The sequence below is a fragment of the Lipophrys pholis genome, assembly GCF_963383615.2.
Source record: "Lipophrys pholis genome assembly, chromosome: 7".
Classification (NCBI taxonomy): domain Eukaryota; kingdom Metazoa; phylum Chordata; class Actinopteri; order Blenniiformes; family Blenniidae; genus Lipophrys; species Lipophrys pholis.
Window position 1 is genome coordinate 3,730,307 of NC_137638.1, and position 16,034 is coordinate 3,746,340.

At 43.5% G+C, this 16,034-nt stretch overlaps 1 protein-coding gene across 1 annotated transcript in view; it reads left to right on the forward strand.

Moving 5' to 3' along the window:
• Positions 1–16,034, forward strand: part of adgrd2 (adhesion G protein-coupled receptor D2) — a gene marked incomplete at both ends in the record, with an annotated part of 77,231 nt that overhangs the window by 18,755 nt on the left and 42,442 nt on the right. The window contains 2 exons of the mRNA XM_080466522.1: positions 12,673–12,912; positions 14,185–14,814. Of these exons, the coding sequence (XP_080322648.1) occupies positions 12,673–12,912; positions 14,185–14,814 (870 nt within the window). The remainder of the gene's footprint in view (positions 1–12,672; positions 12,913–14,184; positions 14,815–16,034) is intronic.

The following is a 16,034-nucleotide window of genomic DNA, read 5'->3' on the forward strand; positions in this document are numbered from 1 at the left end:
ATCAGTTTAGTTCAGGGTTGTTCAACCTGCGGCTCTGGAGCCTCATGTGGCTCTTCAGCTGCTCTGTGTGTTGTCATCTGCATAAAATGGATAAAAAATTGATAAATAGGGTAAAACAGCTAAAAAAAAAAATTTATAAAAAAAAAAATAGGTGGAACTGCACTAAAAAAATCAAATAAAAAAACAAGGAAAAACTGTTTTAATTGCTTGTATACCTTTCTTCTATCCAGGAAAAGAAAAAAGAGGAAAGAAAAAGGGGGTAAAGAAAAGAAAGAAAATAGAAAAAGTGGAAAAAAGTAAAATAGAAGTTAAAAAGGGAAACATCTGGGAAAAACAAGGAAAAATGGGGAAATTCAAAGAAATGAAAGAAAAAGAAATGTAAAATAAAAGAAGAAAGGCGGTGTATGAAAAAAGAAACAAAAATAACTTAAAAAAAAGTGAATTAAGACTAAAGACAGGGTTAAGGAAAAGTAAGGTGAAAAAAAAAAAGGTGAAAAAGAGATAAAAAGCTGATAAGGAAAAGAAGACATGAGAAGAAAGGTAATAAAAGAAAAGTTAAAAATGAAAAGGATAAATGGGGCAAAAGAAAAACATTGCTAGTAAAGCTAAAACCGCTGGAAACATCAGGAAACGCACAGCGACTGTAAATCTAAACTCTTTTTTTTCCCTTCATTTCTGATAATTGTGTTTTTTGGGCTTCAGACGAATTTTATTTGGTGAAAATGGTGAAAACGACTTTTGGTTATAAAGGTTACAGATACCTGATTTAGTTAAACTAATGAAGTTATAATTGACAAAAGAAACTATTAATCATAACCAATCTGACATAATTTGTTACCAAAATAAAACCCCAAAAGTATTTAGACTGACTCAGGTGACCCACAGGTGCAACACATCAAACTAATCAAACACACGGAGGAAGGACGGACAGGACGGACAGGACGGACAGGAAGGACAGGACGGACAGGAAGTGAGCAGCAGAGACGCAGACAAGACAAGAGGTGTCACAATAAGAAGGAAGTGAGACGCAGGTAGACGACTACAGACTTGACATGAAGACACCCGGGGAACCCCGACAGCTAAAGCTACGTCATTTAGTGGGAGAAACTTAATCTCAGATTATTTTGAGTCATAAAAAAAAAAATCCTCCCATTCAGTTTTAACTATTGAGATATTTTAAAGTCATCTTTACTCATACTGATAATGAGCCACATAATTAATAACCATTGAATACTGGACAATGTGTGGTATAGTTATATCAGCCAATAGAAAAACTATTATCTGAAAGAGTTCAACATCTGATTTTAAAATACGTGTATATGCAGTTTCTGACCTGATATCAGGGTCAAATCATCCCATAATACCACAAACAAGGTTCCTGTCTCGCTCCTCAGATGATTTCATCTGCAGTGCGACTTTTCGCCACAAGGTGGCAGTGTGGGAAAACTGTTCCCTCACTGCTGAGTCAGGCTCCTTCTCTGGACTCCATCCCATTCAAAGCACAGGAAATGTGTTGTGCGTCTTATCACAAGTATTCCTTCAAATGCACTGAAACATTTTATTCAAATTATTGATTTTGATATTCTAATCTGAGCATGTTCAAAATACGAAATGAATCCAAAAGAAACAAATCACCCCGCAGATCTGTTCTGAGAAACTGCCTCAACAAAACTAACACCAGACTTTAATGGACTGGCCCAAGAAAGGGGCGATCAACAACACTGTTCCCACTAGAAGTGAATATAAGTATTAACACCGTACTGCCCTTTTATGTTTATGATATTATAAAAGTCAGTGTGGAACCTGAGCCAAACAGTTTGACCACCCCCGGCCTGAGGTGACAATCCTTTTGAATCCCGCCATTACCTGAGGAAAAAGACAGACACAAAGAAATGATTAATCTACATATTTCTAAATAGATAAAATAAACACGACATTATTAGTGTGAGATTACCTGTCTCCAGCTGGATCTGGACAATCGTTCATCTCGTCCTTCTTCTCGGCACATTTTCCCTTTGAATCTCCTCCTTTTCGTTTGTTTAGGACCACTTCAGTGCGTCCGGCTGCACTTTACTTTAGTTTCCCCTGCTTGAATTTTCAGACTGTGAAGCCATGAGAACCCTCTTCCCATCCCTCTTCAGACAGGAATGGTTCTCCTGGCGACGCTCCGGTAGTGGCGCCTTTTTCAGGATGAGCTCTAATTCTTGACAAACTGTTTGCAAGTGTGTCAAGGACATCCGTCTTTTGGTAACGACCATCACAGCTCCGTCCTCAGCACATCTACACTTTTCTTCTTTCAGCCGGATCTCCACTTCGTGTGAGATTGGGAAGGGGTCAGGACAGTGAAAAGAATCCCGACAACTGACAGAAGGAACGCCGGCCGTGTCCAGCGTAGAATCTGAGGAATCGTCAGCTGTGAACAACAACTGTTAAAGTTGCCCGCTGCGCAGGAAGGTCTTTCTGTGTCTGTGGGGTTGCACAACTGGTTAATGAAATCGGGATCCTCAAACTGCAAAATGAACCCCCACCTCTTAAACCGAGGTTTTACAAAAACAAACGACAGCACCACCTCCTGGCCCGGCATGGTAACTACGTCGTTTTCAGCATTTCTGCCGTTTTTTATGAAAGCGTACATCAGTTTCAGAACGTTGCTGTGTAAACATACGGCGCCCCCCGAGTGGCCATAGAGAAAACTAATAATAGTAACGGGTAGGAACGAGATAATAAGTCGTTACCTCAAGTTAATAACGCGAGGGAACGAGATCATTTAATCCATGGCCGCGAGATCGTAAGTAGTACCCTGTTCATCAGTAACTGCAAAACAGTTAAAGTACATAGTACAGTTAATGAAAACTTGGATTTCTTAGTCATAAACTGTGTATTTTAATAGCGCGTCACGTGAAAGAGAACTTCTGCTCTTGTCGATCAGCGTGTGTTTACGTAGGTTGCCATTGGAAACGGCTGTAGAGCTGCGTTCTATTGTTCTACACCTCCATTCGGCGGGGCAGATTTTGGAGCTGCTGAGATTTACAGCCCCTCTTATTGCACCAAGATGGGTTTTCCATGTATGGAATTCACATGGTTTAGTTGGAAAACACCCGTTTGTAATGTGGTCCGCATCGTTTGACATCAAAGTGTCCATAACGACAAATAAGACAGGGATGGAGGCGACATTGGTGAAGAAAATACAACGCATGGGAACGGAATAATAAGTTCCCTCAAGTTAATAACATGAAGGAACGAGTTTCTCGTGGCCACAAGATAATGAGAATTAAATAATCTCGTTCCCAAGCGTTATTTATTTTTTTCTTCATGGGTACAAACGTGATACTTTTCTGAAACGAAAACGCAAAAATGATGCGAAGGTGCGGCAATGAGTATTAAAATAAACCAAAAAAGAAACATAATTCGTGGTAACGTGTCTCCAGTCAGCGTCCTCTCACCCGGGCCGGATCCCCAAACGAGTCCACGTCCCACCCTGGACTCGCCTCTGTCTTTATCCTCCGTCTTTGTTTGGTGCCCACACCCTACATGGTTTATGTGGCTGCTTTTAGAGGCGGTCTCCATGGCGACGGCGTGACCCCTGCTGGCCGGGGCCTGATTGATGGGCGATGGCCGGCCGTAAAGGCGATCTGCGAGCGCCAGATTAGAGCGGACAAACACTCGGTGCCGACCGGACAGAAGTGGTGTTTGTTTTTTGTTTGTTTTTTTTTTGCTGGGTGGAGGTGGGGGGGGGGGGGGGGGGGGGGGGGGGTTGGGGGGGTTTCGGCCATTTTCTGCCTGCATGTTGTTGTTTTATTTTCACGCTTCTCTGAAATGACCGTTGTCTTCATGCAACATTTGAAATGTAGAAATCTCTTCCCAGCTTTACACGCCTGCTATGAAGAGTCACTTCGGGGCTCTTCTGTAACTCAGCGAGCTTTTTGGGGGGGGGGGGTATATCTGTGTCTCTGCCCCGTCCACTTTCCCCTTCCCTGCATTGCTCTTCTGGGAACAGCCTTCATCCTCGCTCCACATGTAGGTCACCGGCCCTTTTGTGTGCGACGATGCGCGCCCACCGGCTGTTTGACGTTTCCATACCTCTCTTACACTCCGCAGGTTGTCATGGCGATACACTGGGTGGCGGCGGCCGAGTTACAGTGGAGGCGGGGGGGGGGGGGGGCAGCGAGGCAGGAAGGAGGAGGAGGTCAATTAGCCCGGGCCTCTTTTTGTGAGCTGATTGGGAGGGAGAGCTCCTGATCGGAGGCGTTGGGAGGGAAAAGACGGACAGATTGCACAAATACAACGGGGGAAAGAAGACGCCCAGCGCCACATCGTAAGGAGACGCCGCTCTTCGCCGTGGTCAGAACACACCAAACGTTACTCGCCGTGAGGAACCTGCCCCCAGAAATCTCTTTTGGTAGTGACGACCTGCAGCCAGTAGGAACCGCATCAACACTGCGTCACTGTTGTGTCTGCACATGATAACACTGTTTATGTCCAAATATGTCATAAACAAAACAACAATGTTGGCCGTATTTAAGTGGGTCGGGGTCTTTCTTTCGTTCAGTTTTACCAGCTGGTGTTGCTCTGGGATGCACAGCGACCTGCTTCGCCATCTCTTGCTCTGCATTTTCTGTTGACCGCCACTTTTTTTATGGGCCAGTTCATTGGCTTGCAGTTGACCTACTCAGGAATTTGCTGCGCCGTAACCACTGCTGACGTCTTCCCGCTCCTTCTCGCAGCGAGCGAGCCGGCACATCAGGCCACTTTGGATAGGAAATGTTCTCATAAGTCATTTAAAATGCAGCAACGTAGAAATATTTAAAATAATTTCTTAAAGGAGTAATAAACAGGAAATCACATTTTCCCTTGTTAAAACTTGTATATTGGTGTTGGTACCTCAGTTGAAACTTGCCTGAAAATCTGAAGTTTGGCAGCGTCAGGGGTTGGTTGTTTTTTTTTAGCTCTTTTGTTCAAACCAGAATCACCCACAAGGGGGCGCACCCTAAAGCAGGAGATTTTGATTGTCGGGAGGCTAATATCATAAACCCACCTCTGGTAAACTTAGCAGTAAGGCAGGGCGAGCAGTTAGCAGTTAGCTCGGGCCAGTGGTTAGCCGGGGATACCGGTTAGCCGGGTATAGCGGTTACCTGGGAATAGTGGTTAGCCGGGGTTAGCGGTTAGCTTTGTTTTAAGGTCCGAGTGTGAATCGCTCTGAGGATGTCCACTGTAGGTTATCAAAGGGAAGCTTTTCTTTAGCATACTATCTAGCGGTTAGCTACAACTAACCGTTGGATAGTATGCCGCTAACCGCTAAAGTGACCAGTACAAACTTTGAATCCCATGTGATTTAGAAATGACCTTTATTTCATTTCAAATCTCCAAGGTGCTTCGATCTTCAATCTGGGGCGTGGATGTTTGTAGACGGCTCCACAGTTGTTTCTTCATTTAATTTTTGGTTTGAGCGAACGACCGCTATGCTATCGCTTTGCTATCACTATGATTCACAGTTCCCGCGGCCAGTCAATGTGCGCCTAACATCCAGGGCAGTCAAAATCTCATCTGTACTCTCGTGAGAGGAAGCAGCAGTATGAAAAAGGGTCAGAACGAGCTCTATGGTTGATTTATTTTTTTTCCTAGTAAATTCAAAGAATTTATTTAAAAAACAAAATGACTAGCACTTTTTCTTATAAATGTGATCTAACCAAGGTGAAGGGCAAATAATATCTGTATATGCTGTTTATATAGCTTATAATTGGGAAAAAGTACACATCTGTTGCCTATTTTAAGGTAAATTGATTCTGTTGAAACCACAAAATACAGCGGATCTGGCAGACCCTCGAACTTGGGCTAATTAACTAAAATATGAACATCACACAACCACATCATAAGGGTTAAAGACGATTTAAGGGAGACCGGATATGTGACATTATCAGGCAAAGACATTAGTGGGACGGAGATGCTCTATAATCTGGATATTATAAGGGAAGAAACTCTATAATCTGGATATATTTCAGTCTCCTTTGTGTTAAATGCTTGAGTTAATTCCCTCATCGGGTGTAATTTGTTTTTGACTACTGCGTCTGGAAGTTTAGCTGACGGAAGCTGCGACGGTTCTGCAGAGCGCTGAAGTTGTGCACCGTAAAACCTAAAAGACAGTAAAACACTCTGCGCCCCCAGCTGCAGCCAAACAACAGCCAGAGTGAATCAAAGCAATAAAGTTGTGGGAAGTGCGGCTAAATGATGAGCTGAAAGTCCCTATAAAGACCCATTGGAAGGGGATTAACGCTGGCTGTGCTCGTGGAGGAGTAAAACACGTCATGTGACCAACGTGGCTGCTAAACTGTTAAATTACAGGTTCTGTTGCACACACAGACTTTGACATGCGCTCAGAGGTCATCCCAGGGTCGTCAGCGTCTCTTGAAGGCACAACATTTTATTTGAAATTAGAGTAATCCAGTCATTATGATGAATTCCAATAGCGATTTTGAATTTTTATAGGATCAGCGTAAAATTAAATTATATTTTTGTATTAATCAGATTATGTTTGAGCCTTATTCTTTTTTTTTAATTCATTTTGATTTACGTTAATAGCATTTTACCATCATCTCGGATTATTTGTAATTTTGCTGTTTTTACGATATATTTATGTATGTATGTATTTATTTATTTATTTATTTATTTATTATTAATTGATTTATTTTTCATTCATTTCAGACATGTCAAAACGTGCGCAAGCCCATATGCAGACTAACACATACATACACATACATATCCATATATAAACTCTAGTAGGGAAACAACTAATTCAAACCTTCGGCCAGATGAAATATCAAACTTATGTTGCTCGTGACAGTTCGAGCAATTTGAAACCGGTTGGGAGAGCGGTCGTCGCACAGTCGGAATGTTGCAGGTTCGATTCCCATCTCCACATGTCAGTGTCCTTGAGCAAGACCCTGCTTCCAATGGATGGACTGAGTGCCTGGCATGGCAGCCGTCCCCATTGGTGTGTGAATGTGTGTGTGATATAAAAACGCTTCTGGACGACTCAAGCTGTTGAAAAGCGCTTTGGAAGTGAAATGCGTTTACCGTTTGTGTCCACTGATGTGCAACATGGCGGCTGTAAATGAACACAGGCATTAAGATTAACTGTTACCCAGAGCAAAACTTTCTTTTTCTCTCTCTCTCTCTTTCCTCGATGGATGCGAGTGAGCATCAGAAATATTCGTGGTGAAATCAAATCAGCCGCAGACCTTTGTGCCACAGCTACTGGAACTTCTGGACAAAGGCAGAGAAATCTGAAGCACTCCAGCGAAGGTTCAAATTCATCGCTGACATTGGCTTTTGATAGTGCCGTGGTTTTTTTTTTTGATGAAAACCTTCAAACGAGCCGATTCAAGCTGTGAAGTGTTTGTCTGAACTTTCCGCTGTAAAAGTAAGTTTTCACTTTATCAAGTGAGTATTGCAGATGTTTCCTTTGAAGCGGACCGCTCATTGTGTATATTCAGTGCCAACACAAAGGAGGAAGCATCCCTTAAAATCACCTGGACCTTAAATCTACTCAAGGTTTTCAAGAGTCCGTCTGTAGATTTTGTGTTTTTCATTTTTAGGACCATGTCTGTACATGTCTGTCCTGTTGGATCCAAACTGATATGCCATAGTGATTGGATTTCAATCAATACTTCTGAATCGTCACGATGTAATGCAGCAGACCATAACGCAAATGCAACTCATGACACTCTTATAAAGTTACAAAACTATCGTAAAAACCCCTAACACTTCATGCAAAAGCTCACAACACCTATGCAAATGAACATAACGTGTGCAAAAGCTGTAGGACTAACAAAAGTGTCCATAATGCAATAACAATCCATAATACCCATTCATAATAAAATACCCACAACTGTGAAGGAAATACACGAAACACATGCAAACGCCACAAAACCAATTTGATGCGAAAGCCACAACATGAAAGAAAAGCTCACAACACATGCAAAATACACAACACCAGTGCAAAAGCCACATCAATGCAAAACCTACACCAATCCAAAAGCACACAACACCAATGCAAAAGCCACAACACTAATGTGAAAGCCACAACAACAATGTAAAAGCACACAATACCAATGCAAAAGCAATCAACACCAATGCAAAAGCCGATACTACTTAATGCAAAAACACACACCTTTTCAAAAGGCCTATACCTATGGAAAAGCACAAAACACATGTAAAAGGCACAACACTAATGCAAAAGCATAAGTGGAAGTCAAAGCACACAACATGGCAAAAGCATAAAACGTCAGTGCAAAAGCACACAACACGAATTCAAAAACTCAAAACGCTAAAGCAAAAGCCCACAATACTTATGCAAAAGCCTGCAGCACCTATTTAACGGGCCTTTACCTATGGAAAAGCTCATATCGCAAATGCAAAAGTCACAACATCATTGCAAAAGACGCAATGGCAAAACTTTATCAGAATATGACAAAGACAGTTTTCTACAGTTGCCACCATTTCCTCTGTACCATTCAGAAAGTACTTTTAAAGTAAGTATGAATTACCTTCTGGTACTTTTTGAGAAAAGGTTGCTGCCTATTTCCTTTCAGAATAACTCAAGTCGTGGTGGTTCTCTTAAGTTTGTGTTGCTGGCAGAACACTCGAATTCCTCAAAATGACATTTAAAGCCAAACTCTTTGTCCCGAGCGGGAGACACTCTGTCACTCGGAGCCAAACAAGCGTTTATTTTTTTCATTCATAACTGACACCCGGGAGCATAAATCCCAGAGTGCACTCTGCAGCAGAGCTTTCCCGGACCCGTTGTCCTGCACACATTTCTCTTCAGTGCAAACACAAGCGAGCAAATGCTGGAGTCTTGATGGCAGCGTCTGAACGCCCGGCTGGACTGCGGGGGGAACGTCGTTGTTTAGTGAGATGAATGGGTGACGGCAGAGGAGGGCACGAGGGAGAGCGATGTCCAGGGGTCTCAGCCCGGAGGGGGCTTTGTTCCCCCGGGATCCCGTCCAGGTTTTCACACTGACGACGGAATACTAATGCCTGAAAGTCCAGTCTGTCTCAATCCGCCTTTATCTGGATTCTGGGCATCGGGATGTAAAGGCCTCGCTCCAATAACCCGTGAATGAAGCACACCAGAGTCACGCTCAAAGAATGTGTGCAGCGTGTTCACATCACAGACGGCAAAGTATTTCTTACTTTACGTGAGTTAATTTCTCAGGTCTCTGTCCTTGACTCGGGGATTCGTTTCTACTTTTACACACACATTCAGTCAAATTTCCTATTGAGTGGGCCTGACGGGTACATTGGTGCCATAATAACCTCTAAATTTAAACTTTAAAGATTTTCTTTGCAGAGTATACGTGATGAAAATGTTGATGTTTTTATGTAAACCAAACAATTATACAAAAAAATGACAACAATCTCAACATAAAGCCAATTTTAATGGAACCTTCTGAAGTGAAGCATAATAGTCTTTAACTATACATTTGAATGTTAATGGAGGAAGATGCTCTATAATCTGGTTGCAAGTGGGAGGAAGATGCTCTTTAATCTGGATGTTGATGGAGGAAGCTGCTCTATAATCTGGATGTTAATGGAGGAACATGCTCTATAATATGGATGTTAATGGAGGAAGATGCTCTATAATCTGGTTGTTAGTTGGGGAAGATGCTCTATAATCTGGTTGTTAGTGGGGGAAGAAGCTCTATAATTTGGTTGTTAGTGGGAGGAAGATGCTCTATAATCTGGATGTTGATGGAGGAAGATGCTCTATAATCTGGGTGTTAGTGGAGGAAGATGCTCTATAATATGGATGTTCGTGGGGGAAGATGCTCTATAATCTGGTTGTTGATGGAGGAAGATGCTCTATAATATGGATGTTCGTGGAGGAAGATGCTCTATAATCTTGTTGTTAGTGGGAGGAAGAGGCTCTATAATCTGGTTGTTAGTGGGGGAAGATGCTCTATAATCTGGTTGTTAGTGGGAGGAAGAGGCTCTATAATCTGGTTGTTAGTGGGAGGAAGATGCTCTATAATCTGGTTGTTAGTGGGAGGAAGAGGCTCTATAATCTGGTTGTTAGTGGGAGGAAGATGCTCTATAATCTAGATGTCGGTGCGTCTTGAAAGACCCATTTAAGAGAAGAAATGGCAAAAAAATAAATCACCAACGTGCTCCTAAAAAGGGAAACTAAAAACATAAATAATAAGCTGGGATGACTAAAGTAGTTTAGGATTAATGAGGCAGTCTATCAGTAAACAGGAGTTTAGTGAGATAGTAACAACAGTAGTACTGAAGCCAACAGTTCACAGATGAGCAGAACGGAGCGGCCGCACCTCTATTTCTCTATATCTTCAACAGAAGAAGCAAGTTCTGACTCACAGTTTCTTTGAAACCTCTGCAGCTTTGTGTCCTCACCCTCACCTCGCTTTATCATTTCTATCATTTCCCGTCTCTCCTTGAATCTGTTCCCATTCAGCTCTCAGTTCAGAACCCCTGACATGTCTTTAAAATTACTGCCAGGGAGAGTTTAGAATAGGTCTTTCTGAGCACAGAAACTCTACACTACATTAAAATTCATTCATCCTCAGTTTTCAGAGTTAAACTATTCAAGATAGGTCACAGATTACATTGGTCTGAAGCCAGATTGTCCACAATTATGACAAATATTGATCCTAACTGTGACTGAAGTACTTGATGCGACTCTATTCAATGCTGCCTGATTTTGCAAAAAATATATTTTTTCATATTTTCTATAAACACCCTCTTCCCCTTTCAACAATATTTGGTGTACAGGCTCTTCATATACCGCTTCATCCTGTGCAGGGGTGCGAGAACCAATCAAAGTTTAAGATGGACGAGCGCAGGAAACTCCTGGACAGGTCACCAAACACACGGGGAGAGACAACCACACACCCACATTCACACCGAGGGACAATTCAGGCTCTGTCCTCGCGTCCTCGTTTCACGTAACGTTTTTGTCCGATCATCCGCTCGTTTCAGGAGCCTGACAATGGTGTGGCTTTGTTTTTTTAAAGGGTTCCAGAGTGGAGAAGTTTGAAAGCGTCGCCTCAGCTTTAACATGTGGACGGACAAAGACTCAGATTTTCTGAAAACGATGACGTCATCGCCCCACCTCTCGACCCGATGACCCCACAACCCTCTCCGCGACATCAACAACAACAACAACAACAACAACAACAATGGCGGACTGATGAAGCTTCTGATGCTAGTGGGTTTAATAAGGCCAGACGTCAGATTTTTGCTTTGTCCGTGTCTTCTTCTCTGTTTTTGGTGTGTTTCTGTGGCAGAGTTATATCGCCACCTTGAGGCCTGGCATGTGTACTACATCATTTTGAGTCGTTTGCTATTTAAGAACAGAGATCACTGTGGCTCATGTGGACGGGGACTGAATCACCAACTGACCCGAGGAAAGCCACAAACACACAGGGAGAAGATGCAAACTCCACATAGAAAGGTATTTGGACCCATGGCCTTCTGGCCGCAACTCTTTTTGGTCCATCCCTGTGCAAATATTCATGAAATACGCCGTTCCGTTTGGCACAGGGTGTATTGGGGTGATGCATGTTCGGACTGAAAAGATTCACCAACCAGCCCAATTGAAAATCCGTCCAAAATAAGGCAAAACTTCGCCGGCTCCGTGAGCACTGCTAATCTTTTATTGACTATGAAGTTACTGCAATGAAACAGATGTTGCAGTTAACATTAGAGAGTCCTGCAGAGGGCATAAACAAAGGCTGTGTGGTGGTAAAAGTGTCCGCCGCCCCGCTGCTGTTGATGAACTCTCTGCGCCAAACGCCTGACACTGCTTGCGTAAGAAGGGTTCTTTTAAAAATTGACTCCATTTGCATGACAAAAGGTGGTAGGGAGGGAGGGAGGGAGGGAGGGAGGGAGGAGTGTGGGGTCTGCAGCGTGAAGGCGGCGGGACTCTTGGACAGATGCACTGGGATCGCTGGCTCCTTCCCAGTCTGGAGATCCGAGACGTGTCTGGATATGTTTGGACTCACTGGACGGGGAAAACCAGTGGGAACATCTCTGTCTAGGTGGAGCCCGGACCCACACTTGTTGCTCCCGTGGAGACGAGAAGACGTCCAACAACCCACCAGATCGCCATTATTCATCGAGGCAGAAGGTTTCTCTGGAGGACGTTTGGGATCCAGCTTTTGCAGAATGACAATTAAAATGTTTCCCGACCTCGTTTGTTTTCGCACCAATAGTCAGTGACTGGATTCAGAGGGAATACTACAAACTTTTTTTTTTTTTTTTTTGGGCTTCGAGATGAGTGGACGCCTCGTGACAGGACTCTTACTCTTCATCTTAGTGGTAAAAAAACCTTTTTCCTCTGTACTATCAATGTGAACCAAGCAATCAATCAAAACAAAAAGAAAATGAAACATTGAGAACTTTGAATTTCAAGAATTTCTGACTGAGAACTCCTTGGAGACCATTTCTAAAGGCAAAGTAACTCTCTCCTCTATGTAGGTGGTGTGTGAAACTGAGCCAACTCACGCTGGGCCAGACAGAATGGGGGACTCGCATGGTGAGACTGTTAATCACTTTTAATTAGCTTTAATTCCGAGAGCTGTCTTCTCCACTCAGAGTTGACCTTTTTCCTCAGTTTTGCTCAGAATCCACTGATTTCCACATGCGGTCTTCCAGGACAACATAAAGTCCTCCTCCTGACGTCGCAGTGGGCCCTCCAGCTGGTCAACGACTCGCTGCCGTTCCCCCGGGCCGAGAGCTTCTGCAGGGCCCGCTTCAGCTCCCTGGTCACCCCGGACCAGTGGGAGGACCAGGACGAGGCCCTGGAGCTGCTCCGGCAGGCGGGACTCCGCTCTGCAGTCTGGGTCAGGGATCAGAGCCGAGGAGCCGCCAGGCCGGTGGCGCTCTCCAAGCAGTGTGAGTGCGGGGCAACTTCTTCTCATTCAGGATGTAGGAACCTGGACAGTGTGCAGATGTTTTCTGACTCCGGCCATATATCTAGATAGGTATCTGCACTTCTTCAAACAAGGGTTTTATTTTCATTTTTTCTAACCAAGTTCACATTTTGCGATTATATGGCTTAGTTACATAAGGTAAGGCATAAAGCTACGACCATATTTATGTGCACGATTTTTCAACTCTTTTACTTCCATCCTGTCGACATTGACGTGATTCGCCATGCGTACTTAACTCCTCGGCCCCATTTACAACACGATCGATGTTTCAAGTGAAATCGCACAGCAACATTTTTATTTCAAACGATGTACGTTTACACAAAAACGGCAGAAACACCGAAAATGGTGTAGTTGGTATGTTGGGCCACTAGTGGGCACTGTTGATTGTTTTTATAATTAATATCATAACAAACACCATCAGCTGTTATCTTTGGGGGGAAAATGGAGAAGATCAGTTGTTTGATCTTTTTAGGAAAGTCATCAATCCAGGGGTAAAAGTCTAGTTGTGGTTAGAAATTTGGGGGAACTTTGAATATAAATTAAAAAATTTTCTCAGTGGTCTAACTTCAATGTGCCGAAAGCTGAAACCAGTATTTTCCATATAGAGAATTATTATTAATGTAAATTAGGCTCTTTGTAGATAATTTGTCATAGATTATTTGGACATGTTTCAGCATATGTTCCTTGCATTATTGCAGCATAATTTAAACGTTGTTATAAATCCACAAAAAATAGGCTTTGATGTGGAGCTTTCTTTTTGATGATTCGACCCATTAGTGATGCGTATTTTTCTATTTGCGGCCCGTTAACAGAATGCCAACATAATTCAATATGTACATCTTAAGAGCCATTTTCAAGCTGATATTGATCGACATATGTCATGCATGGGCAACTTTTAGCGCCAGAGTAATTTCATGGTCTGCACTTAACAGCCAAACCGTAATTAGTAATTGTATGAACTGTTCACTTGGAACGAGGAGTTTGAATTTAAAAAGAATAATAATCTAACAGAATGACTGTAAATTAAGCTTATTCCATAAAATATGCATGCCTTTGATAATTTCTTCCTTAAAATGCATTTCGTTTCATATGGCTAGTTCGTTCCATTGACTATTTTTTTGGAAACCATGAGCCACTATTTGCTTGTGTCTGATGTAAATCATTGTGGATAAAAAGTGTGTAACAGTTTGTTTTTTACAACCCTAAAGCCACTGTTTCTCCTCGTCCTGTTCAGATCTGCAGTTCTCAGCTCTGAACTTCCCCAGGGAGTCCCAGGAAGGCTTTGCTCATGTCAATGTGTCCTTCCCCGCCCTGTCGTCCGTCAGCGTGTGCGTCCGAGTCCAGTGGGACCCCGAGTGGAACGAGGTGTCCACCATCTTCTCCTACGCCGCGCCCGTCTTCACCAACGAGTTCCAGCTGCGTGGCCAAGTGGACGTCCAGGGCCGCATCCTGCTGGCGCTCATCATCCACGGGAAGCACCTGCCCTATAAGGCGTCCTTCCCCAACGACGGAGCGTGGCACCACGTCTGCGTCACGTGGCGCCGGAGCGGCGGCCTCTGGGCCATCTACGTGGACGGGGACAGGAAAGACACGAGCTCCAGCACGGACACCTCCAGGGATATCTACGGGGAGGGGATCCTCATCCTCGGCCAGGACCAAGACTCTTTCGGAGGGAATTTTACCGAACCTTTTGTTGGGAATATCACTGACCTGAATGTTTGGAACGTGTCTCTGGAAGAGAGACACGTCCGTGCTCTCAACGCGTGTTCACCTGTGACCCAGGAAAGACTGTTTGGCTGGAACCTCGATCTTCTCAGTATTCACCCGGTGGTCCGAGGGGTGCAGGCCCTTCTGTTCTGTCCAGGTAAGAAAGACATCTGTTGTGACACCGACCACAACTGTCGACTCTCCTCATTCTGTCTTTGATGCTCTCCAAGCTTAGCAGCTCCTCGCTTATTTCAGAGTTCCCCGTGACTGTTGGGATGAAACTCAACAACCCGTGCCATATCGGAAATGTCCGTGCGTCCATCCAGCGCGATTGAAAGCGCTCCCTGTTCCAGCCCCTTCACGCGTCGTCTCAGTTGCCCTTTGAGATCGTTGGTTGGGTCTTCGATTCGTCGTGCCACTGTGTCATTCGACAAACTTACATCACGGAGCTTTGTTGTTTGCTGCCGTCGCAGAACGTCGGCCACTTTCAAAATGCAGTCCCGCACAAATTCTCCGTCGCTGAACGGCTCGCTCCGCCTGGATATCCCTTGAGCTACCTGAGCTCGTGTGGGCTCTTTTCAAATTTGTCTTAGGTTTTATGATTGGTATCACGATGGTGTTTTATGTTAAACTCCTTGAGCATTTTCTTTAACCTGCTTGCAGATCAGGCGCATGACTTTACCCGACCCGAGAGGTACGACAAAGTATCCTGGGACAAGTGGACAAACGGGAGGTCAAATGAGATCTAAATCACACGTATAGATGTTGTTTAAGACCACGAAACAGAGATTCTTCCTTTCAAAGCAACGTACAATTGCATCAAAACTAACAAGTGCAATTCATTGCGGGCCTCCAGAAGTGTTGCTGCGGCCTCTGTTGGCCTTGGAGGCTGCTCTTTAAGATTTTTTGTTTAACACAATTTTTGAGCTACTGTTGCGCTGTGTCACCTTTTGTCTATAAATCTTGATAACATATTTCTACATTTTGAGTTCAGTAAGTAAACAAAAGCTATATTTGATCCATTATGAGTCTATTTTTAAAGTTTGAACGGTAATTTTGTAAGGCAACAATTGCTCGCCCTGCCTTAAGGTGCGAAACACTGTGTTGCAATAACTAATGAAACTGTGGTAATTATTGTGAAACATTTGTCGATTTTGGATGTATTAAAGCAAATGATAACAGTAATTTAAGAGATGCCCTTATTATCTAATTTTTAAATAACAATAAAAGATACACAGATTTATGAATTAATGAGCAGAAGAAGAAACAGGAACCAATTAGCTTTGAGAAGTCACCAACATGCAGACAGAACTAGTCAGGAACGGGAAGCTGGCCTTTATTTAAAGCTGCTAATGCTAATGGCGGCTGCCGTAGACA